General features: G+C 42.4%; 1 protein-coding gene across 1 annotated transcript in view; it reads left to right on the plus strand.

The window, feature by feature from the left end:
- Positions 1-12593, plus strand: part of ITGA11 (integrin subunit alpha 11) — a 157076-nt gene extending 144483 nt beyond the window's left edge. The window contains exons 28-30 of the mRNA XM_072982185.2: positions 588-683; positions 5401-5514; positions 11194-12593. Coding sequence (XP_072838286.2) covers positions 588-683; positions 5401-5514; positions 11194-11265 — 282 coding nt within the window. The 3' untranslated portion in view covers positions 11266-12593. The remainder of the gene's footprint in view (positions 1-587; positions 684-5400; positions 5515-11193) is intronic.
- The last annotated feature ends 9132 nt before the right edge of the window (positions 12594-21725 follow it).

Genomic DNA, 21725 nt, shown 5'->3' on the forward strand with positions numbered 1-21725 from the left:
TCCAATGTTAAGACACCCCCCCCTCCATTCAGTTAAGACACTTCCCCATACCAGGAGAAAAGCGTAAATAAAGTATGACAAGAAAAATATATACAGTAGACCCTTGACTTACAGACGGCTTGACTTACAGACTTTTTGAGTTACAGACTTCTCTGGCTGCAAAATTTAGGTTTGACTTGCAGACTGAGATTTGACTTACAGACCAGAAAAAAACCAAAATGGAACAAAAATGGCCTGTTACGGGATTAATCGGTTTTCAATGCACTGTAGGTCAATGGAGACTTGACTTACAGACTTTTTGACTTGAGAACCGCCTTCCAATACGGATTAAGTTCTCAAGTCAAGACCCCACTGTAAAGTGAAGATTTTTGTAAACTACATGGAGAGACCACAGACAGTAGAAAGAATGTGCCCTTTCAACAAATGAGCACATGAACCCTCAGTTAGGTCAAGGGCAGTGCTTCTTGCTTGCCCTGATATTGAAGTGGTTGAATAGGCAGTCGCTTTTCTTTTTCTATTACCTAGAATACATTCATTGTTGGTAACTGTGTTGGAATCTGCCATTGACTCTCTCTTGTTCACTCCAGCTGAAATTCAAATCATTGAGATTCATGATTAACGCTTCTCTGCAAAGAGGGTTTCGCAGTGCCTTTGTCTTTAGAGAAGAAGATCCTAGCCGGCAGGTAAGCATCTTGACTATGGCAAACATATACTGACACTGGTGGCTTTCACTTCAGAAAGGTCAGAACCTCCTTGGTACATTGATACTGGGATGTTTGCTTCTAGGAGCATGGTGGGATAGAGGGGTCAGCTGGATTCCTTTAGAAGAAAATTATTTGCTTTAGAAGAAAATTACTTGAATTTGCTTGCTTTTCTTTGTGATGTTTGTGAATCCAACAAAGGTTGGCTTGTACTTAAACAGAACTATGTCTGGAATCCTCTAGAGCTGAGTAGCTCTAGGTGGGAATCTTCCCCTGCCATCCCAGGTATGGCGTGCCCTAGCACCTTTCACTTCAGTTGACTTTTCCACTGCTGTACTGGTAAGACTGAAAGGAATATTCTTTAAAGCACTGTTCATAAATCATAAATAAAAGGCCGACCACCTTTTCTTTGCAGATTTCTTTTCAGATTTCCTAATTTTGTTCCTCCATTTAAAAAAAAAAGGAAAGAGTTTTTTTCTTTCTTTCCATTTTTGTTTATGGCCTTTATGGCCCTTTCAGAAAGTATATGTGAGGAAAACAGCCTTTTCATATAGGACAGGGGTGGGCAATTAATTTCTATAGGAGGGCCACATAAAAAATCTGAACTGTGTTCGGGGGCCAAACCAACTTTACTTTAAAATAAAATGAAATAGTGATGTTACGATTGTTTTTATTTTAAACTTGTCAATCTTCAAAAATACTGAAGAGGTTTTTTGCGGTATGCTAAAGATAAGCAACTGATCAACATTAGACAAAAAGCTATAAATGGTTTTGGTGTTCAAAACTGTCAGCGGGCCGGACAGGAGCGGCTCACGGGCCGTATGTGGCTCGCGGGCCGCACTTTGCCCAGGTCTGATATAGGCCCAACATATGTTTATTTTCTTTGGGTGAAGGACATCTTACCCAACATTACAGACTCTTGGCTTTCCCAATGAAGCAGAAGAAATGTCTGAGTGCTCAGCATCTAAGAAAAGACAGTCCCTGCCTGTCCTACCAGTCAACAGGTTCAGTGCTAGATCTGAGAAGGAAAACATCTCAGAGCACCTACCAAAATCTCCAAGGAAGCCCAAGAACTCCACACAAGGAAGTACTCCAAACCATAAGATTAATACTATAAATAACTGCCCAGAAAGGTCTAGTTCATTACGCCTGAAAGACACCCTAGCAGAGTCGAACAGTATTGGAAGCATCCCAAATGATTCTTAACTCTTTGAACAACTCAATCCCTATTAGCAGCCACTCTGAACAACCAACCCCCCCCCCCAGAAAATAGTGACAGTTGATATAAACTATGAACCCTCCACCAGATCTAGTGTGGCTCAGCAAGCAGCTCTCTCGATCAAATCACTCAAGACACTTTGATGGAGCAAGCTGATCACCGTGGCTGCTTCTGACAACAGAGAGCCCTAGGGAATTAATTGAAATGTGTCTCTTGGAACATTTCTGGTTGGTCCAACAAAAGATGTGACAGCTCATTCAGAATGTATCTTAAATCCTTTGATGTCATATTCCTACAGGAAACATGGTGTACTGGGATATGTCATTCTAAATTACTATAAAACATTTACAGTCCCTGCCAATTCCTCTAGAGGTCTGGGGCGAGCCTAGGAGGGCCATCCTGCTGCATAGCGACCTCACTGAAAAAGAAAAGCCAGTTGATGAGTAACTTACAACCACGGACAATGGCAATACCTTTAAAGTTAAACCTTTCATTCTATGCTATGATTAATGTGTATATTCCACCTTGGAATTCAAACTATTATTGTGAGAACACTTGGGAGAAGCTCTCAGGCTATTTACTTGATTTGAAGATCCCATTCCCCAAAGCACATGCAATTATGATGGGTGACTTTAATGCCCGTATTGGCCCAAATGGGGAATCTTTCTAACAAACCATCCACTTCAGTTTAGAGGAATTCCCATAAATGAAAGACAGACATTCTAGGGGTCATTCATGCTACAAATATTCAAGGGAAGCTCTTTATACAAATGATTTTGCAGGTTGATCTCTATATTTCCCAGAAGGAAAACCAAATGGGGGAGCTCAGTTTCATCAACCAGATGGGTACCACTATAATCAAGTACATTGCAGTCTCCTCATTCATAGTTAATTACCAGCTTCAGAGTAGGAAACTGCTTGACCAGACCAATTCATACCTTGGAATAACATTCAAAAGTTCAGGAACACAAATATTTTATTTGGTAATGACTTAAGAAATGTAAAGAGATGTGGTGGCGCTGTGGGTTAAACCGCAGAAGCCTCTGTGCTGCAAAGTCAGAAGATCAGCAGTCGTAAGATCGAATCCACACGATGGAGTGAGCCCCCGTTGCTTGTCCCAGCTCCCGCCAACCTAGCGGTTCGAAAGCATGCAAAAATGCAAGTAGATAAATAGATACCACCTTGGTGGGAAGGTAAATGGCGTTCCATGTCTAGTCACGCTGGCCACGTGACCACGGAGGATTATCTGTGGACAAAACGCTAGCTCTGTGGGTTGGAAACGGAGATGAGCACCGCCGCCTAGAGTTGGACATGACTGGACAAATTGTCAAGGGGAACCTTTACCTTTTTTTTACCTAAGAAACTTAGACTCATATTCAGTCCATTTATATGGGTGTCCATCATGTGTATAAATTGTATCTCAGCTGTTTCCCTCTGTATTCTTAATCTATAATATTTCTTGGTTGAAATTGTAGGAGACTGGTTTCTGTGTATTGTGGATTCTTATGTCTGATTTGTGACCATTGATCCATTTATGTAGAGATTATCCTGTTTGTCCTACGCAGAGTGCAGTGGGGCACTCTTGGCAAAAGATAGCATAGATCACGTTAGCTGAGGAACAAGTGAAGGTGCTCTTGATGTTATGTGTTGCATTGTTACGTCTTGTGACTGTATTGCCAGAATTGATGTGTGGGCAGAGTTGGCATCTGGGTCTGTGGCAGGGTTGTCTGTGTTGTTTTGTGATCCTTTGTGTCTTAGTAGTTGCTTGAGGTTGGTGGTTTGTCTGTAGGCAAGTATAGGTCTGCCATCAAGAGCTTTGGAGAGTGAAATATTATTGTCAAGAATGGGCTGAAGATCACTTAAGCTGTGTGTGAGTGGTCTCAGTTGTAGACTGTGACAACTAGTAGTGTTCTGTTATTTTGTCTTCTGGGTCCGTCTTGCAATAAGTTACATCTGAGCATCCATCTCGCTTTGTTGATTTGTTCCTTAATCATATGCGGTTTGTATTGTAGCCTGAGAAATGCGTTGTGTAGATCCTTGAGTTTGGAGTCTCTATCTTATGGGCCCGAGCAGAAGCAAGTGTATCTGAGGGCTTGGCTATACAATCCATGTTTTCTCTCTCTTCGAAAACATCTCAATTTTTAATGACCATGATATGTAGTTGTTTTCATTTAGCTTCATTAGAGGAAATCCTCCCAATAGCTGCCAAGTTAGACTATAGCTTGGAACTTTAAATTAGTTTCCTCCTGTCTCTAGCTGTCCTCTTACCCCTCAGGCTTAACAAGCAGGATGCTTACCTTCTGTGGACCTCTGAAAGCTCCCAGCACTTTTGTACAGCTCCCTCAGGACCCACAAATCACTCACCAGTGACTCACACGTTCTTTTGCGCAGCGGAAGCGTGCTGGGTCCATAACCTTACTCTAGCAGAATGTCCTCTAGCAATTTTCCAACTCTCCACAATACATGTGTGTCCATCCCTATGTACAATCTATAGTACAAATGGCCAGTCAGGTAACATTATCTCATCCTAGGTGATCTCGTATGATCACCCGATCTAGCCAGGAGGGGCGACTGAGGAGCCTAACGCCGAGGGAGGCCCAGAAAGAAAAAACAAGACACCGGTCCTTGTTGGCAGTGGCTCCCAGGCTCTAGAACATGCTCCCCCCCCCCCCAATATGATTCGTCTGGCCTCCTCGCTAGGCACTTTCAAAAACCAACTCAAGATCTGGTTCTATAGACTGGACTTCCCTCCAGGCACTACGTAACTTTCTCTTTTTCTCTTTGTTTTGTGTAAATGTTGTAAATTGTAATTTCATATTTATAGTTTTTATTCTGTGTTTTGTGAGCCGCCCAGAGTAGACTATGTCTAAATGGGCGGCATATAAGCTCAATAAATAAATATATAAAAATACATCAGCCTTCTGCCTAGTCAGCATGACTCAGCTTTATACACAGCTGTACAACATACCTGATTAACTACTCCCTTTATACATTCAGTCTAAGGTGTCATTTTTTTTCTATTACAAACCTTGTAATTTCCTGACAGTTTTGTTATGTGTGGATGGATGGAAGCTGGACAAGTGCAAGTAGCTATATTGATCAGTGGGTCTCCTGTACAGCGTGGTGCTAAGATATCCATGTTGTAGCTTCACAATGGCATCTAGAAAATACACCTGTTGCATAGATTGTTCCAGGGTGATGTGAAAGTTGGCTGAAAGTTACTGAAATCCAGGTGGATTTTTTTCTAGGAAGAACTGTGTGTCCAGCCGTGCACCAAACCGAAAAGAATGGAGGACTAGTGCCCTCTCCTGGCACCCACCAGTAACTGCGAGAATTATTTGTCTCAAGAGTGCACTTGCCTGGAGTCATTTTGATGTAAAACACGTCCTCTCCGTGCTGCTTGGATGCAAAAGGAGCCAAATGCTGGAACTTCAATGGAAGGAGCTGATTGTTCATGCCTTTACTTTATTTGTGTTGCAGATCACATTTGAAATCTCCAAGGTAGAGGAATCCCAGATCCCCATTTGGATCATTATTGGGAGCACATTAGGTGGCCTACTCCTCTTGGCACTACTTGTGCTCGCATTGTGGAAGGTAAGTTCCTCCCCACCACCACCGCCCACTGGGGTGTGCCAGAGACGATGCGCACAGCTGCTCTAAAGAATGTACAGTCTAACTGGATATATTGTAATCGCTGCAAGGATGCACAGCCATATTATGACCCCTTTTTATCTTTTAAAATCAGCAGTTTGTTGCTAAAATACTTTTCTGGGTAGATTTTATTTTAAATGAAAGATTTATAGTGCTATAATGTAAAACCTCCCTTTCATAGAATCATAGAATAATGGAGTTGGAAGGGGCCTATAAAGCCATCAAGTCCAACCTCTTGCTCAAGGCAGGAATCCAAACCAAAAGCAGATCTGACAGATGGTTGTCTCTTGAAGGCCTGCAGTGTTGCTGTGCTCACCATCTCCTAAAATTACATTGTCATTCTGCTCTAATGGGAAGCTTTTCCTGATATTCAATGAAAATCAGGGTCCTGTAACTTAAGCCCATTATGTGTCCTGCCTTTTCTCTGTACAGTATAACAATATTTCAAGTATTTTTAATTATTGCTGAAATGAGAAATGCACAAATTCTTTCCCTAAAAATAAGCATTCTTACATTATCATGTTATAACATCAAAATACAGAAAGTAATGTTACTCCTATGGTTCTCTTTCATGAAAAACAAAGATACACCAAAGTAAGTCACAATTAGAGTAGGTCTGTTTGAATCAATAGAACTTAAGAGTTAATTCCTGAAATCCCCATTGATTCAGCGGGCTTAGTCTAGAGCAACTTACCACACTAAACAGGATTTCAGCCACTATATGATAGTGGCTTCATCTCCATGGCTGAGTTTTCCTTCTTAGCTATTACAGCTCCATTCAAACCAACAAACCTGACTTTACCATACCCCAACACTGGATAGAGGTTACAAAAGAGAGAGGTTACAACAGAGTCTACTCAATGACAATTTTGCTTTGATGTGGCAAGACAATCCCAAAGACTGCTAATGAAGTTAAGTTTGCTGTACCCTGCTTCAAGAACAGATTGTCAACTCTCTGACGGGCCCACTTTTGTTTGCAACTTCTGTCTTCAAAAGGGGCATTGGTGTTGTCACTGACACCTTTCTCAATCATAGGACCACCAGTCTCTCATTGCTAAGTGCATGTATACAATCACCTATGTGAGAGTCACAAAGACTCCAGAGAAGAACAGTAACTGTGGTTCTTCGAGTGATTTGATTAGGAATCCTTCTGTCTTGAGAGACTATGGTAACGTGCTCTAACTTGGAACAGTGTCTAATGTGGCTCAGAAGGCCAATTCGAAAGTGACAATCCCTTCCACACTGAAGACAAATACAATCTGTCCCCTGTCCAGCTCCCTGATTTTGCTGGTTTGGGGACTGCCTCTTTGCCTCGGCCTGCTGGACAAGGGTCTCTTCAAATTGGGAGAGGCCGTGATACACCGCCTGCCTCCAGGCTGAACACTCAGATGTCAAGGTTTCCATTCCTGTTGAGGTCTGTGACCCTAGGCAATAGCCCAATAATGTCCACGCCAATACATCGAAATGGTGTAGAGATTACGGGTAATGGACATAACTTAGCCCTCATTTTGTCCCGGTTATTACCCTGTCTCTGGCAAATATCGCAGCTCTGGCAGAAACTTTTAATCTGCTTTCCTATCTCTGGCCAATAGAAGTTTTGTGTTATCCTTTGCTTGGTTTTATTGATCCCTAAATGTGCAGCAAATGTATCAGAATGTCCCCTTTCTAATATCATCTGGCGATATTTAACAGGCACCACCAACTGTCTTTGAATCCCATCTCCCCATTTTGAAAGGTTTACCAATGTTTCCCTGTACAGTAATCCCTGCTTAACGTGGAATCTTTCAGGCGTTTGAAGGGTTAACTGTATTCCAGACACTTTATCAAAGCAACTGTTTAAAGTGGGATCTGCTTGCTGTTCTTGAGAAAACCTACTGCATTGTGGTATATCAAGTGCGAATGTCTCAGCTTGTTGTATATTTTCAGTTACTTGTTCACCCTGACTGTCATCATTTCCCTCAGCAGTCTCTGTTTGCTCTTGTTGTGAACGTGTTAGAACTAAAACATTCTTAACATGTTCAGAGAGGTCTGTCCCAATAAGAACGGCCGATGGCAGTTGTGAGGAAATCCCTACACGCCAATATCCCTGCCATCCCCTATAACGAACTGGCACTTCAGCCACAGGCAAGATAATAGTTTCTTGTCCTATCCCTTTCACTGCCATGTTTTCATTTGGTATTATGTACTTGTGTGGCACAATATCCGGATGACACAAGGTCACCTGCAAACAAGAATCTCTCAGCGACAGAAAGTTGTTGTCTAAAATTCCAATATTATCTCCAGCTGTCTCAAATAATTGGTGATCTGTTCTAATCAACAGGCAATGTCTGATCTCAGCCACAGGAAGATCAGCTTCACTATTATCAGCTGCTGCTGAGAGCTCTGCTGGTGTTGCTATGGCAACTCCCTTGGTGGAGTTATTTGTTCCCTCTGGACACAATAAACAGATTTTGGCTTATTTAAATTCACTTTCTGTGGTAAAAATTCTTTATTTTCTCTGCCTTTTCGACATTGGGACGCAATGTGACCCTTTTCATTGCATCTGAAGCAAATTTTAACATTACATGTTTCATTTTCAGCCCCTTTTACTTTTCCCTCCAAATTCTGACTTCTGGCTTGGCTCTGTTCTGAGGGCTTTCCCACATAATGGCTGCCAACCTTCTGCTGGTTTTTAACTTGTCCCCTGGGATATCTATTATTGTCCTCCCAAGTTTTCCTCATACTTCTTCCCTCAGAATAACTAGTTTTTCTTATCTGGGAAATGAAATCAGCAATTTCCCCTGCTTGTTGCAAATTCTCCGGTTTCTTGTCTCTGAGCAAGTATTTTAATTCACCATGTAAAAGGGAATAAAACTGTTCCAATCCTATAATATTCTTCAGATCCTCAATTGTCTGAACTTTCTCCTGTACCAGCCATTTATCCAAATACCTAGCCAAGTTGGCTCCTAACTGTGAGTAAGACTCATCAGGTTTCTTTGTTAGTGATCTGAATTTTTGCCTCAGATGTTCTGCATTGATGCCATACCTGGCAAACACCAACTTTTTAAATTCAGAATAATCCTTTATCAATTCAATTGGCATTTCTGCGTAGATCTCAGCAAGGCTTCCACTAAGTTGGGATCTCAGAATGATCATTGTTTCAGAGTCCCTAACTGAAAAATCTGCACACGCTCTTTCAAATAAAGTTAAGAATGCCTCTGGACAATCTCCCTGGTTAAAAGTTGGGAATTTATTTAGGTCTGCTTTTGATAACTGACTCCCATCAGAGTTGGAATCTCTATTATTGTTATTGTTCTGATTCATCAATTCCAATCTCCGGAGTTCAAAAGACATACGCTCTCTCTCTAGAGCAATCTCCATTTCCCTCTGCCTCAGTCTTTCCTCCCTATCTCTCTCCTCAGCCTCCCTTTCCATTTGTAAAGCCATTTTTTCTTTCTCTGACTGTTTCATTCTGTATTTATGTGCTTGCGCTAACTCCAATCTTCTGAGGTCTGCTAAATCTTCTCTTGAGGACTCTTGAGCTGAGGTAAATCTTTCATCCACCTCCCTAATCTCCTCATCTGAGCCGGCTGCCATTTCAGCTTGCCTTTGTTCAGCCATCTTTCCCCTGGTCAAGGGCATTTCCTTTCTTTCAGGCCACTGAACCACTTTCAGGCCTCAATTAAAAAGTCACTTTTTTCCTGTCAGCAAGTCTGTGATATAAAGTTGCTGCTCCCCCACGCTGTCTAGCTAGCAACTGTAACTAGGCTTTCAGCCCTTCGCTAGGCCTCCCGCCAAAACAGAGTTTTTCCTTTCTCTGCCTCAGGCACAAATCTTAAACACACACAGCTCTACCCTAACCCAGGTTTAGCTGTTTACACAGAGTTCCCTCAGCCTCACTGCCTTTGGCCTCCGCTCTGTCCCCTCAGAGTTTCCCTTAACTCAGGACAAGCTAGCCAAAACACCACAGCCTTTGCTTTGGGCAACTCTCCACTCAGAAATGGTCACCACAGAGCTTCCCTGTCTCAGTTCCCAATCTGAAGTTTCAGTGCCCCTCTACTAGACCTGCTCCCCATGAGCCAGATCCTAGAAGGTTACCCACGCTCTCCACTTCAGATCCCCTAACTAAAGACCCCTGCTCTGGGCACCTTTCCCAGTCAAGGCTTCACTGGATCTTCGAATCCCACGAGCTGGCACCAATTTATTGTGACGGCCTTCCTCACTACTCACAAAGGGAGGTCATCACGTCACTTTAAAACCCTTCACTCTTCTTTACTGCCACCAACCATTCCTTAATGAATAAATCATACAGCAGGCCAGTATAACTTTTAAAAATAAAAACTTGGTTTATTGAATACAAAAAGAAAGGAATGGTAAATCACTGTTAAAGAAATAATCAATTACTGTTTCTCAGGCACTAGCTCTCACAGACTCTTTCACACTGACACTAAGATTACTTTAACTCGCAGCTCAGACACTGATATCTGATATCTGCTATCTCCTATCTGACTCACTCACACCTCACACACACCTTATATATCACAGCTCCTCCCGCCTCTGCACCACCCTCCGCCCTCTCATTGGCTGAGATTTTCCCTCCCAGCTGTGACGGACAGGTAATGCTATGGCTGACCGTAACAAGGTCCATTCCTAAGGCCTCCAGATCCCGCTTGCAGATCTCCTTGTATCACAGCTGTGGGCTCCCTCTGGGGCGCTTTCCCGGCACTAATTCTCCATACAGGAGATGTTTTTGGAATCTGACCATCAGCCATCCTCACAACATGCCCAAGCCAATGTAGACATCGCTGTTTCAGCAAACTCACACAGCTTGCCGTCTTCCTCTCAGCCATTATCAGTGACTAGTACTATGTTTCCTTTGCTTTGCTGCCTGTGCTACAAAGCAAAGGAAGAAGCTGATGGGAAACATGGAAGGCATACCTAGACATGGACATTGAGGGCAGGGGAAGGACCATCATTAAAAGGGTCTAACCTCCACTTTATGAGTTTTGAACTGCTCTGCAGAGGCACTAGTTCTCTACACAGAACTGGTTGTGTATCTGAGTACACAGACAATAATTCAGAGAATCAGTTCCACACCAGCAGCCAGTTATTTTGAAGCATCATATTGCCTACATCAAAACCCACCTTTGAAAAATGTCAGAGAAACAAAGTCCTAACCTCAGAAGAGATTCTTGCTGATAAGTATTTGTTCTTTATATATCTTGAAAACTACAGTTGCTGTCTTGCCTAAGGAAACAGGTTCACTATTTTAAGAGGGGATTAATGAGCAGAAAATCCACGGATGAAGTCTTTGCAGGTCTTTGTCCTCCTTGCTAGTTCATTCATTACTATTTTAAAAACCTGAATATTTCTTTATTCAATCTTAGGTTTCTGTGACATTGTTGGTACGCTGGGAATTAATTCTTATTAAATAAAATGCAGTAACGAATTCTCTACAAAAGGGAGGCAGTGATATCTACTACGTGTGTGTAAAGGAGGGAGGGGGAAAAGCCAAAGTAAAAAAGACAGGGCAGCTCAGACATTGCAGAAGGAAGCTACTTTTATCAAAAGTGTTGTTAATACAAGCTATTGAAGTAACAGTGGGTGTTTTTTTTTTCTTTTTACATTATCTTGTATCTGCAGCTTGGCTTTTTTAAAAGTACCAACCGAAAGAGAGAAACAGCCCAGGACCAGAACAGCAAGGATTTGGATTAAAGTCTCCACTTGCCCCAGTGACTCAGTCATCTGCAGAAGGCCATATTTTGTTTGGTGTGAAGGTCTCTGTCTGCATTGATCAATCTCCTGTCACTAAAAACAACCAAGCCACTAAGTGTTACCTACAAGGATTGAGATGCAGCCAGCTAAATGTACTTCAAACTGGTTTTATTTCCTTCTGCCTTAAGACACGGGAAATACATAAGGAGTGGGAGGGAAAATTTATAGGGACAGGACTCTTCAGTGGTAATGTTATTCTTAAAAAATGACCAACCTTGCAAGAGTTCTGGAAACAGCAATCCCAGGCCTTTCCAAAAGATGCCCCTTGTCTTTTTCTTGAGGGGAAGAGGGTAGGATACAGGAAGAGGAAAGCTTGAATCCATTCATTTACTACAATCAGCAGACACGAGGCAACTCTGCCATTCTTTTTTTACTGCAAATATTCAAGACATCAAGGGAGAAGGAGTCAGATTGGCGCATTCTTCAAAAATAGCCTTCAAGGAAATATGTTTCAGGACAAAGAGTTGCATTTACAATGGGATGCAGCATTCAAAATAATTTAAGGCCATGAGATTCTTTCTAAACAAAAAGACTTTGTGAAAGTTACTAAAATACAACCTGCACCCACCTCATAACGCAACCTGAATAACCAGAATTAAACAGAACTTAACTTGCAGATGGGCACGCATTGGCCTGTTCTCTAGGCATCAGTTGTTGTAAGGCAGGAAGTATGGCAAGGCAAGGATCACACACTGATAAAGTTACCAGACTGTTTTCCTGTGAATCAGTAAAATTACAGTTATAACTTTGACACATTCATCAAACTTCTACGAATGAGCAAACCATGCAGTCCACTGGACACTTCTGTGTCTGAGCTTCCACTCATTTCAAAGGACCTGGTGCAAGAAAAGTGCCCAAAGACACATTGCCTATCACATCCAATATGCCTCTTTACATGGAGCAGTTGAAGATATCTTAATTACCTTCTTATAATGCACTGAACACAAATACAGACAATTGTAAGCACCTTAACACAAGCCTTCAGTCTTAAGCTGTATATACTTATTTTGAAAATGTTTACCTTTCTTATTGTTAAAGGTGATTTTAAGAAAAAAAAAACCCAGTTTGAAGTGTTTTTTCACAAGTCGTGCAATTGTCAAAATCAACAAAACAGGAAAACATGTATTATATGTATATACTTTTGTATGATGGGAAAGTTCCAATCTGAAAAAAAATTCATAATAGAATTATTTATGCTATTATTACTGTTAATAGTAATGACTGAAAATGAGATATCTCTTCAGCTGAATACATTAACATAAATAAAATGCTGTCGCAGTAGTCTTTTGTTTAAAAAAAAGAAAACTAAACTCTTTTTGAAAAATGAAAACATTGAGGTACTGCAATTTGACTATGTCCTTCTACTAAGGAACTAGGTATTTGCCTGTTCCATTTAGAAGAAATCCCAGTCTCTCTCCAATACACACATATGTCAGTGCAAATGATCTTCTCGCTGAAGACTTGTAATGCCTGCTGACAAGTTACGTTCTTTCTAAAAATATTAGTTGTCAAAAAGGAATACTTCTGTGAAGTTGTGGGAATGTGAAATTGCTCTCTTCTGAAAGGAATGCAAAGATCAATGGATCAGAATTTGTTTCAGAAATCTCCCAGAGGACTGGAAAACAGCATGGCTCAATTCTATAGTCTTAACTGAAAGCTAATTATTATTCTGCACAACTGTTGAATCTGAGTTTAGGTATTGCTTTCTAAATTGAAAATCTACAACCATTTGAAACTAAAGTGCCACACAGGATACTGTTGCAGGGTCTCTATGAAATATGCCTACATTCCACCAATCCTTTCCTCTGTGTTCCTAATGGACAGTTGCAATCTGGGTGAAATAGGGAAGGAGGCAGAAGCAGTAATTCAGGCTGCTCTTAGAGAGCTGCATATAAGGCCTTAGAATATAAAGAATAATGCAATCTAGTCACTGTATAAACAAAGAGATGCCTAAGGAAATCCACAAGGTAAACATGAGTGTCAACAGTACCCTTCCACCCACACTGTCCGGTGACTAATATAAAGAGCCAGAGGGCTTGTCCAGATTGGCTGTTCTGGGCTAGAGGTCAATCGGGCTACAAAGAGTCTGTTGATGTATGGAGGTGGAGAGATGTGCCACTCACTTCTCCTGTCCCCACAGCAAACAACCTCTTGTAGCCTGATCAGATAGCAGTTAAGTGGTTCCCCTGATCCTCTACAGAGGGTCCTTTTATCTCCGGCTACAAATCTGTACAAAGGATTACCCATGAGTACATTCACCTGGTTTATTCGCAAGTAAGGAGGCAGCAGCAACAGCAGCCAAGGACAGCTGCAGCGCAAGGGGATAACCTTGGGGGGACGGTTGGGGAAGCCAGAAGGGAGGTAACCCCTCCCCTTTCCCCTGCCTTTCTCCTCAGCCAGAGCTCTGCTGGAGCTGTGCTGCCTTGCTGGGGGCAGAGCCCATGGAATCAACGTAGGCTCCTTCCCTGCCATTTCTTTCAACCAATCATTCAGTGGCTTTCTTTTTTTTTTTTTTTAAAGTAAGTAGCATATTGAAATGGCAATGCATGGAATTGTTTTAGAACATCACTGCATCCGTTAGGGAATTACCTAGGGTGTATGGTTTTTAAGACAGCATCTTAAAAAGCAGAGATATCACCTTGCCAACAAAAGTCCGAATAGTCAAAGCTATGGTTTTTCCTGTTGTGATGTATGGAAGTGAGAGCTGGACCATAAAGAAAGCTGACTGCCGAAGAATTGATGCCTTTGAATTGTGGTGCTGGAGGAGGCTCTTGAGAGTCCCCTGGACTGCAACGAGAACAAACCTATCAATTCTAAAGGAAATCAACCCTGAGTGCTCACTGGAAGGACAGATCCTGAAGCTGAGGCTCCAATACTTTGGCCATCTCATGAGAAGAGAGGACTCCCTGGAAAAGACCTTAATGTTGGGAAAGTGTGAAGGCAAGAGGAGAAGGGGACGACAGAGGATGAGATGGTTGGACAGTGTCATCGAAGCAACCAACATGAAATTGACACAACTACGGGAGGCAGTGGAAGATAGGGCCTGGAGTGCTCTGGTCCATGGGGTCACGAAGAGTCGGACATGACTAAACGACTGAACGAACGAACGAACGTATGGTCCTAATCATTCTGGGGGCGGATGGAAGGGCAGCAAGATAAATAGGGGACAGATTGTATCTAAGGTCTCCAACCCTGTTGAGTGATGGATTTTCTATATGCACATGGATGGCCTCCCTGACCCCTCTCTCAATCCACCTATCCCCTCTGTCTAAAATGAGTACATCCCAATATCAAAATGAGTACATCTCAATATCAAAAACTTTTATTGGCATTAAAAACAAGATTATACTTTCCTATGTAATAAGATAAATATGGTCAAGTTGTAACAGTCAGCCTAGTTTATTACAATAGCAAGATATTCAGCTACACGTTCAGTCAAATCAGGTTGTTTATCTGCTAACCTCATTAGGATTAACCTCTCAGGGGAGCCAGAGAAATTTGAAATAACAGAGCTAAGTAGTAATTGATGGAGATCGCTAAATTTAGGGCAGTAAAAAAGAATATGTAAAATTGAGTCTGGTTCCACTAAGCAGTGCTTACTCCGGTGGTTCTTAAAGGGGATGTTACAATATCTGCCAGAAAGAACAGCTGAGGTAAATATATTAAATCTGGCCAGCATAAATGCCCAGCGCCACAGTGGGTTGATGAGATTGGTGAAATAATTGGCACTGGTTACAGACAAAGGGGACAAACCATAAAAATGAGGAGAGCAAATTAAATTCAAATCAGCTGCCTGAGTATGAAGTTCAATGTCCCAAATTCTTTGGTGAATAATATGGTAAAGTTGTGTTTCTCCACGATTTGTCAGGGAGTTTAGGTTATAAAGGCAATAAAGGCAACAAAGAGCTTGCCATGGAAATGAAGATATTTCTCAGCTAGAAACATGAGAGTGAGTGAGTGAGCGAGCATTGAGGATCCTACTTGGAAGCCCACCTGTTCCTTACCAGGCAGGCTAAGATCAATCATCCATTCCAAGAGACATTTCGCTAGACGTTTAACATATATTTTACCAAATATTGAAAGTAAGCTAATAGGGCGGTAATTAGCTGGTATACTTGGATTGCCCTTTTTAAACACTGGAATAATGATCTCTAAAGGTCATTTTAGGGAGACTTGTGTCTCTGAAGCACAGTGAGCGGGGTGGAATTTGGTGGGTGGGTGGACCCATCACTCCTTTTCCTTCTAAAACTTATTGGGAGGGTGTCTCTGACTGAGACTTAGCTGGGAGGGCTTTCTTTGGACTTTTTTGGCTTCTCTGCCACAGTGGGTTGGGGGGGTTCCTAATTACATTATACTGAGCGGGTGCTTTGTTTAGGCAGGCAAGTCACATTTTATTGAAACAATTACACCACTATCATTCTAAAAATAAAGTTTGCGCACACTCTCTGACCCTCTATTAGTTTCCTTCCTCAATCTCTGTTGCTTTATTTGTTTAGTTGGTTTCTTAGGCAGGCAGTAGAAAATGAAGGGGGCAATCCAAGGGGAAGAAGGCTGTGATGCAATGCAGGCTAGGTAGCAGCACCGTCATCATGGCCACCACGTGCACAACCATGCCTACGATAACCAGTGCTGCCACTGTCCCTCCTCCGGTGGCCTTGCAGGCAGGTATGGAACCAAAGCTTCCAGAGGTGTCAAAAGAACTGCCGCTCCTCTTCCTAAAGGAATCTGGGGAGTTACTGGTTTCCAAAGATTGGAACCAATAACGGCAGGACAGGCTTCACAACCCCCCACCCCACCCTGTCCCCAGAGTCACCTGTTCCCTCCTCCCAGACCAGCAGCACACCAGGACAAAGAGTTCTTCCCAGGCCAGGAGTCAGAAGCAGGCAGTGGGTCCTCATTTGGGCAAACATGGCAGAGGGGCCATGTGGGATCATTTCCTGGTGCTCAGCGATGACCCACAGCTGGCATGTTGCAATGCCTGCCTTGGCGGTGGTCCGGAGGGAGCCGGACCCCAGGCATCTGTCCTCCACCGCCCTCCACCAACAGCTGGAGAGGCCCCACCCAAGGCTCTTGTCCAGGGAAGGCACTTCGTCTGCTCCGTCTGGGAGAGGGAAAAGAGCAGCTCCAAGGGAGGCAGGAGGAGGGGCCTCTTTTCAAAAGGGCAGCCACAGGGGTTTCTGGGGCCAGGAGCATAAGGCAGGCCATGCTCCACGAAGTGGCACCCGCTGGGTCCGCCATGACCCTCAGTTGGCGGTCAAAGGGCAAGGCCCAGCAGACGGCCACTCGTCTTGTCGCCAAGACAATTGCCCTGCTCAGACTTCCACTGTCCATCGTGGAATCCCAAGCCTTCCATCGGTTGCTGCATTTTTTTTTTGCCCCCTGGTACGACCTCCCCTCATGGAGAAGTCTCAGTTCTAGACTGCTGTCCTCGCTCTTTGACTCTGTGAGGGAGGTGGTCTGTGACCACTTTTCATGGCTACAGGGGCGCAAGGTGCACTTCACAGCGGAAGTGTCAGCACGACTACCTCTTGCTCACAGCCCACTGGTGGCAGCCAGAGGACTTGAGTAGTGGCAGGCATCGTTCTCAGGCCCACACAAAGCCTGTCCAAGCGTTGCCCATTGTCCCATCACACGACTTCAGATTGCAGAGCTAATCTGTTTCCGAGAGCCCTGCAGATTTACTGATGTTAATAGCACCTTGGACACTTTTCTCCTGTTGGTGCTACTGATTTTGCCTATGCCTCTTCCTTTCCTTCTGCCCCCCCAAGCCTGTCCAGGCATCTCTGTGCCAAGAAGGCCAGGCTCTGTCTCACTCAATGCCTGCCCGGCTATCCCATGCCAACATGGTGCTCCAAAGTCCACTCGGGCTACTGCCTGAGTAGGTTGGCAGAATTTGCAGCAAGCCACAGGAGTTCATGGATTCAAACTGCTGACCTTCCGATCAACAAGTCCAGTGGCTCAGCAGCAGTTTAACTCAGTAGGCAGGCAGAAGCAGGAACAAGGGACAAGAGCTCAGGTCACCCCATTGCATGGATTCAAACTTCTAATCTACTCAAGAAGCCCAGCGGCCACCTTGATTAACCACCATTAGTACCATTTTGCAGTCGGACCCTATTCTCCTGCTGTCGTTGTTGCTTTGACAACCTCAGTGGCCTCCTGGGGAAAAACCTAAATAACTTTGCAGGCAAATGTCATGTTGCAGAAGAAGAAGACCAGAGTCTCCTGCAGCTACCTTTTGCCTCAGTGCCCTATTGGGCCACCTAATACCTAATTATTCTTTTTTCTGTTATAATATATCCTGTTTCTCGCCATCTTTGGGAAAAAAAATTTATTCTATCTTTTTATTTATTTTTTGTGATGTGGTTTGCTATATGTTTATTTTTAAGTGTATGTTGTAAGCCGCCTAGAGTGGTCACAATTGACTAGATAGGCAGGGTAGAAATGAAATGAAATGAAATGAAATGAAATGAATGAATAAATAAATAAATAAATAAATAAATAAATAAATAAATAAATAAATAAATAAAAGCCTGCTTTCCAGCTGCGAACGTCCTCGGTGCCTGATGGGGCAAAAGGTCAACGGCGTTGCTGGCCATTTGAACAATTTCCTAATCCTGCAGCTCCTTCCTCTTTGGCTACATTCCAAAAGACCTGTTTGATCTGCCCCACCCAAAGGCTGTCTGGGCGGGGCCCCATTGCCCAGCTTCAGACTGCAGAGCTCGTCTGGTATTCAACCCATGCCAAGGGGGCCGGCCTCTCTAAGCCCCCCCCCCAAACCTCTGAGAGCTATCTTTATCATATCTGTCATATCTGGGCAGTCTCAGCAGCCAAGTTGCAAGCAATCCCCAACTTTCTGCAGTGGAACCTCGAGTTGTGAATGTCCCTACCTACGAACATTTTGACTTAGGAATCGCTCCGTTCGCAAAATTTTGCTTCGACTTGCGAACGGAACTTCCACTTACGAACACAAAAAGGCAGGGAGAAAGGGCAGGAAATTTGAATTTACTAACTGTTGGTGGTGAAGATGCTGCTTCTTTGTATCAGAATCTGAGGAAGCCGTTTCAGTTCTAGATCAGTGTCCAGTGTATACTGAATGAGTGCAAATAAACTGAAATTTAACTCAGACAACACAATAGTCCTGGTCAGTCAAAAGGCAAATCAAGAAATAGGGATTCAGCCTGTCCTGGATGAGGTTACACTTCCTCTGAGAACACAGGTGTGCAGCTTGGGGGTGCTCCTGGACTCATTTCTGTGCCTGGATGCCCAGGTTGCAGTAGTGGCCAGAAATACCTTTTACAGTTAAAACTAATGTGCCAGCTGCACCCATTTCTTGAGAGGTTGGATTTGGCCATGGTGGCACATGCCCTAGTTGCATCTTGGCTGGATTACTGTAATGTGCTCTACATGGCACTACCTTTGCAAAGTATTTAGAAACTCCAATAAATCCAAAATGCTGCAGCTGGATTGTTAATTGGGGCTGGTGACAAGGATCACATACCACCACCACCCCATTACAGCAGCTCCATTGGTTGCCAATCTGTTTCTGGACATAATTAAATGTGCTGGTTTTAACCTATAAGGCTTTAAATGTGTTGGGCCCAAGCTATCTGAAAGACCACATCTCCCTCTATGAGCCTGTCTGGGCATAAAGATCACCAGGGAGGCCTTTCTCTGAATCCCAGACACACTTGGTGGGGACTCAGGAGAGGGCCTTCTCTGCTGCTGCTCCCAGACTCTGGAACTCTCTCCTCTGGGAAGCCAGGTGAGCCCCATCTTTGCTGTCATTCTGCAAGCAAGCAAAGACCCTTCTCTTTAGGAATGCTTTCTTTTACTGATTGTCTGAGAGGGGATTTTAAAATGTTGCTTTTAAATGTGTTTGTAGTATTAATTCTGTTTACCATTTTTAATATACTTGTTTAATTCCTTTTTAATATTTGTATGCTTATTGTTTTTATTTTTTAAATCTTGTCTTTTTAATGATGTAAGCCACCTTTGATACTTTTAAGGAGAGGGGCTGGGTAAGATATCTTAAATACATAATAAAAGACAATACAGAAAGACAGGTGACTAAGTAACAGCTGTTACATTTCAAAGATTCAATATTGCTGGTATAAGAGACTGAGATGCAACTCAGAAGTAGCCCCCCAAGGGCCATGATCCACAGTACTAATTTTATGAATTGCACTTCTACAGTTCACAATACAAGATAGTAATGTATTCTTGAAGGCTTTCACAGCCGGGAAAGAGTTCTAACTCCTGTCCTCTGAAGATGCCAGCCACAGAGACTGGCGAAACGTTAGGAAGAAAAACCTTCAGAACACGGCCAAACAGCCCCCAAAACCTACAAAACCATAAAATACCCTGTTTCCCCCCAAAATAAGGGGGAACCTGAAAATAAGGATGCTCGTAATATAAACCCTACCCCAAAAATAAGCCCTGGTTAAGTGAAACCCCGCCCTCCATCATTGTGCACCATGATGACATGACTGTATTTGAATAAATGTAGACTGTTGTACATGAAAAAAATAAAACATCCCTTGAATATAAGCCCTACTGCATTTTTGGAGCAAAAATTAATATAAGACCCTGTCTTGTTTTCAAGGAAACATGGTAGTAACTTGCAACATCTCCTGTTACCATATTAAACGTACAGTGGTGCCTCGCTTAATGATGTTAATTGGTTCCAAAAAAACATCGCTATGGGAAAACATCGTTAAGCAAAATGCGTTTTCCCATAGAGATGCATTGAAAACTGGTTAATCCGTTCCAATAGGCACGGATTGCCGTCCTTAAGCGAAAAAACCCATAGGAAACATCGTTAAGCGATACAATGTTTCCTCCATTGGAATGCATTGAAGCCTATTCAATGCATTTCAATGGTTTTGCGATGTCCATTTTTGCAAATTTAAGTGTGTCTTAAAAGGTTCAAAAACTGTTTTAAATGCTTGGAATCATTAGTGCACCTTCTAAAACGGGTGCAAACTTAATTTGGCTTTGATCTGACTTTTCGTTAATTTTTGCTGATTTTCCCCCCACCAACTTTTGACAGCTGTCAAAATTTGACAGCTCCATGCTTTCCTATGGGGGAGAAAAAAATTCACAAAAAATTAACGAAGACTCAGAACGAAGGCAAACTACGTTTGCACAGGTTTTGCAAGGTGCTCTAACGAATCCAAGCATTTAAAACAGTTTCTGAGTCTTTGTTAATTTATTGTGAATTTCTTTCTCCCCCATAGGAAACAATGGAGCTGTCAAAAGTTTGGCTCCATTGTTTCCAATGGGGGAGAAAAAAATTCACAAAAAATTAACAAAAAGTCAGCAATTGTTTTAAATGCTTGGGTTCGTTAGAGCACCTTCTAAATCGTGTGCAAACCTAGTTTGGCTTTGTTCTGAGTCTTCGTTAATTTTTGTGAATTTTTTCCTCCCCCATTGAAAAGCATTGAGCTCAACTTTTGACAGCTGTCAAAAGTTGGTTTCAAAGCTTTCCTATGGGGGGAAAAAAAATTCACAAAAATTAACGAAGACTCAGAACAAAGCCAAACTAGGTTTGCACACGATTTAGAAGGTGCTCTAACTATTCCAAGCATTTAAAATGTTTTTGAACATTTTAAGACACTTTTAAAATTGAAAAAACAAACATCGTTAAGTGAAACAGGGGACCTAAAAATGCATTCGCTATGTGAAGCATGGTCCCGAAATCGCTAAGCGAAAATCACCCATAGGAAACATCGTTAAATGATGCATAGAATTCTTTAAAAGAACCCATCGTTAAGCGAAAACATCGCTAAACGAGGCAATCGTTAAGCGAGGCACCACTGTATCTAGATTAAGAGACACTTAGCTACAGTAACTTTGCAATCATAGATCGCCTTCCTGAATACAAAAAATAGAACTGGATACTAACATAAATTTGGAAGTTAACTGTGACAACCACATTATACCTGTTAACTTTCCTAAAAATAGAAGCATTCCAAGATTTAGAAAGGAGATCAAGTTTACAATGTAAGAAAGGAAATTCTGGTTTGTTTCAAATCCTTCTCTTGAACTTGCCTACCTCTCTTGAAGAGACTAACACATTTTAGCCATGCTACAAAGCCCCATTCTGCACCAAAAAAGAAAAAAAGGGGGGAGGGATGGGGCTGCATAAATGCAGAATTACTTCAGATTCTAGATGATTTTGAGAGAATGCATAGGAATATCCCAAAGCCTGGCAACCACTTTTGTTCATTTAGGATACAGTAGGAGCAGAAAGAACATCTTGTTTGTTTTTCATTGTACATTTTCAAGCTCAGTTAAACCCATTATATAATGTATTTTTAACAATTTTATTTTAGTCAAACAAATTTAGACATAAAATGTGTTAAATAACTTATCTCTGTCAACTACTAAATAAAACTGTC

The sequence above is a fragment of the Pogona vitticeps genome, chromosome 12 (genome assembly GCF_051106095.1).
Source record: "Pogona vitticeps strain Pit_001003342236 chromosome 12, PviZW2.1, whole genome shotgun sequence".
NCBI lineage: Eukaryota > Metazoa > Chordata > Lepidosauria > Squamata > Agamidae > Pogona > Pogona vitticeps.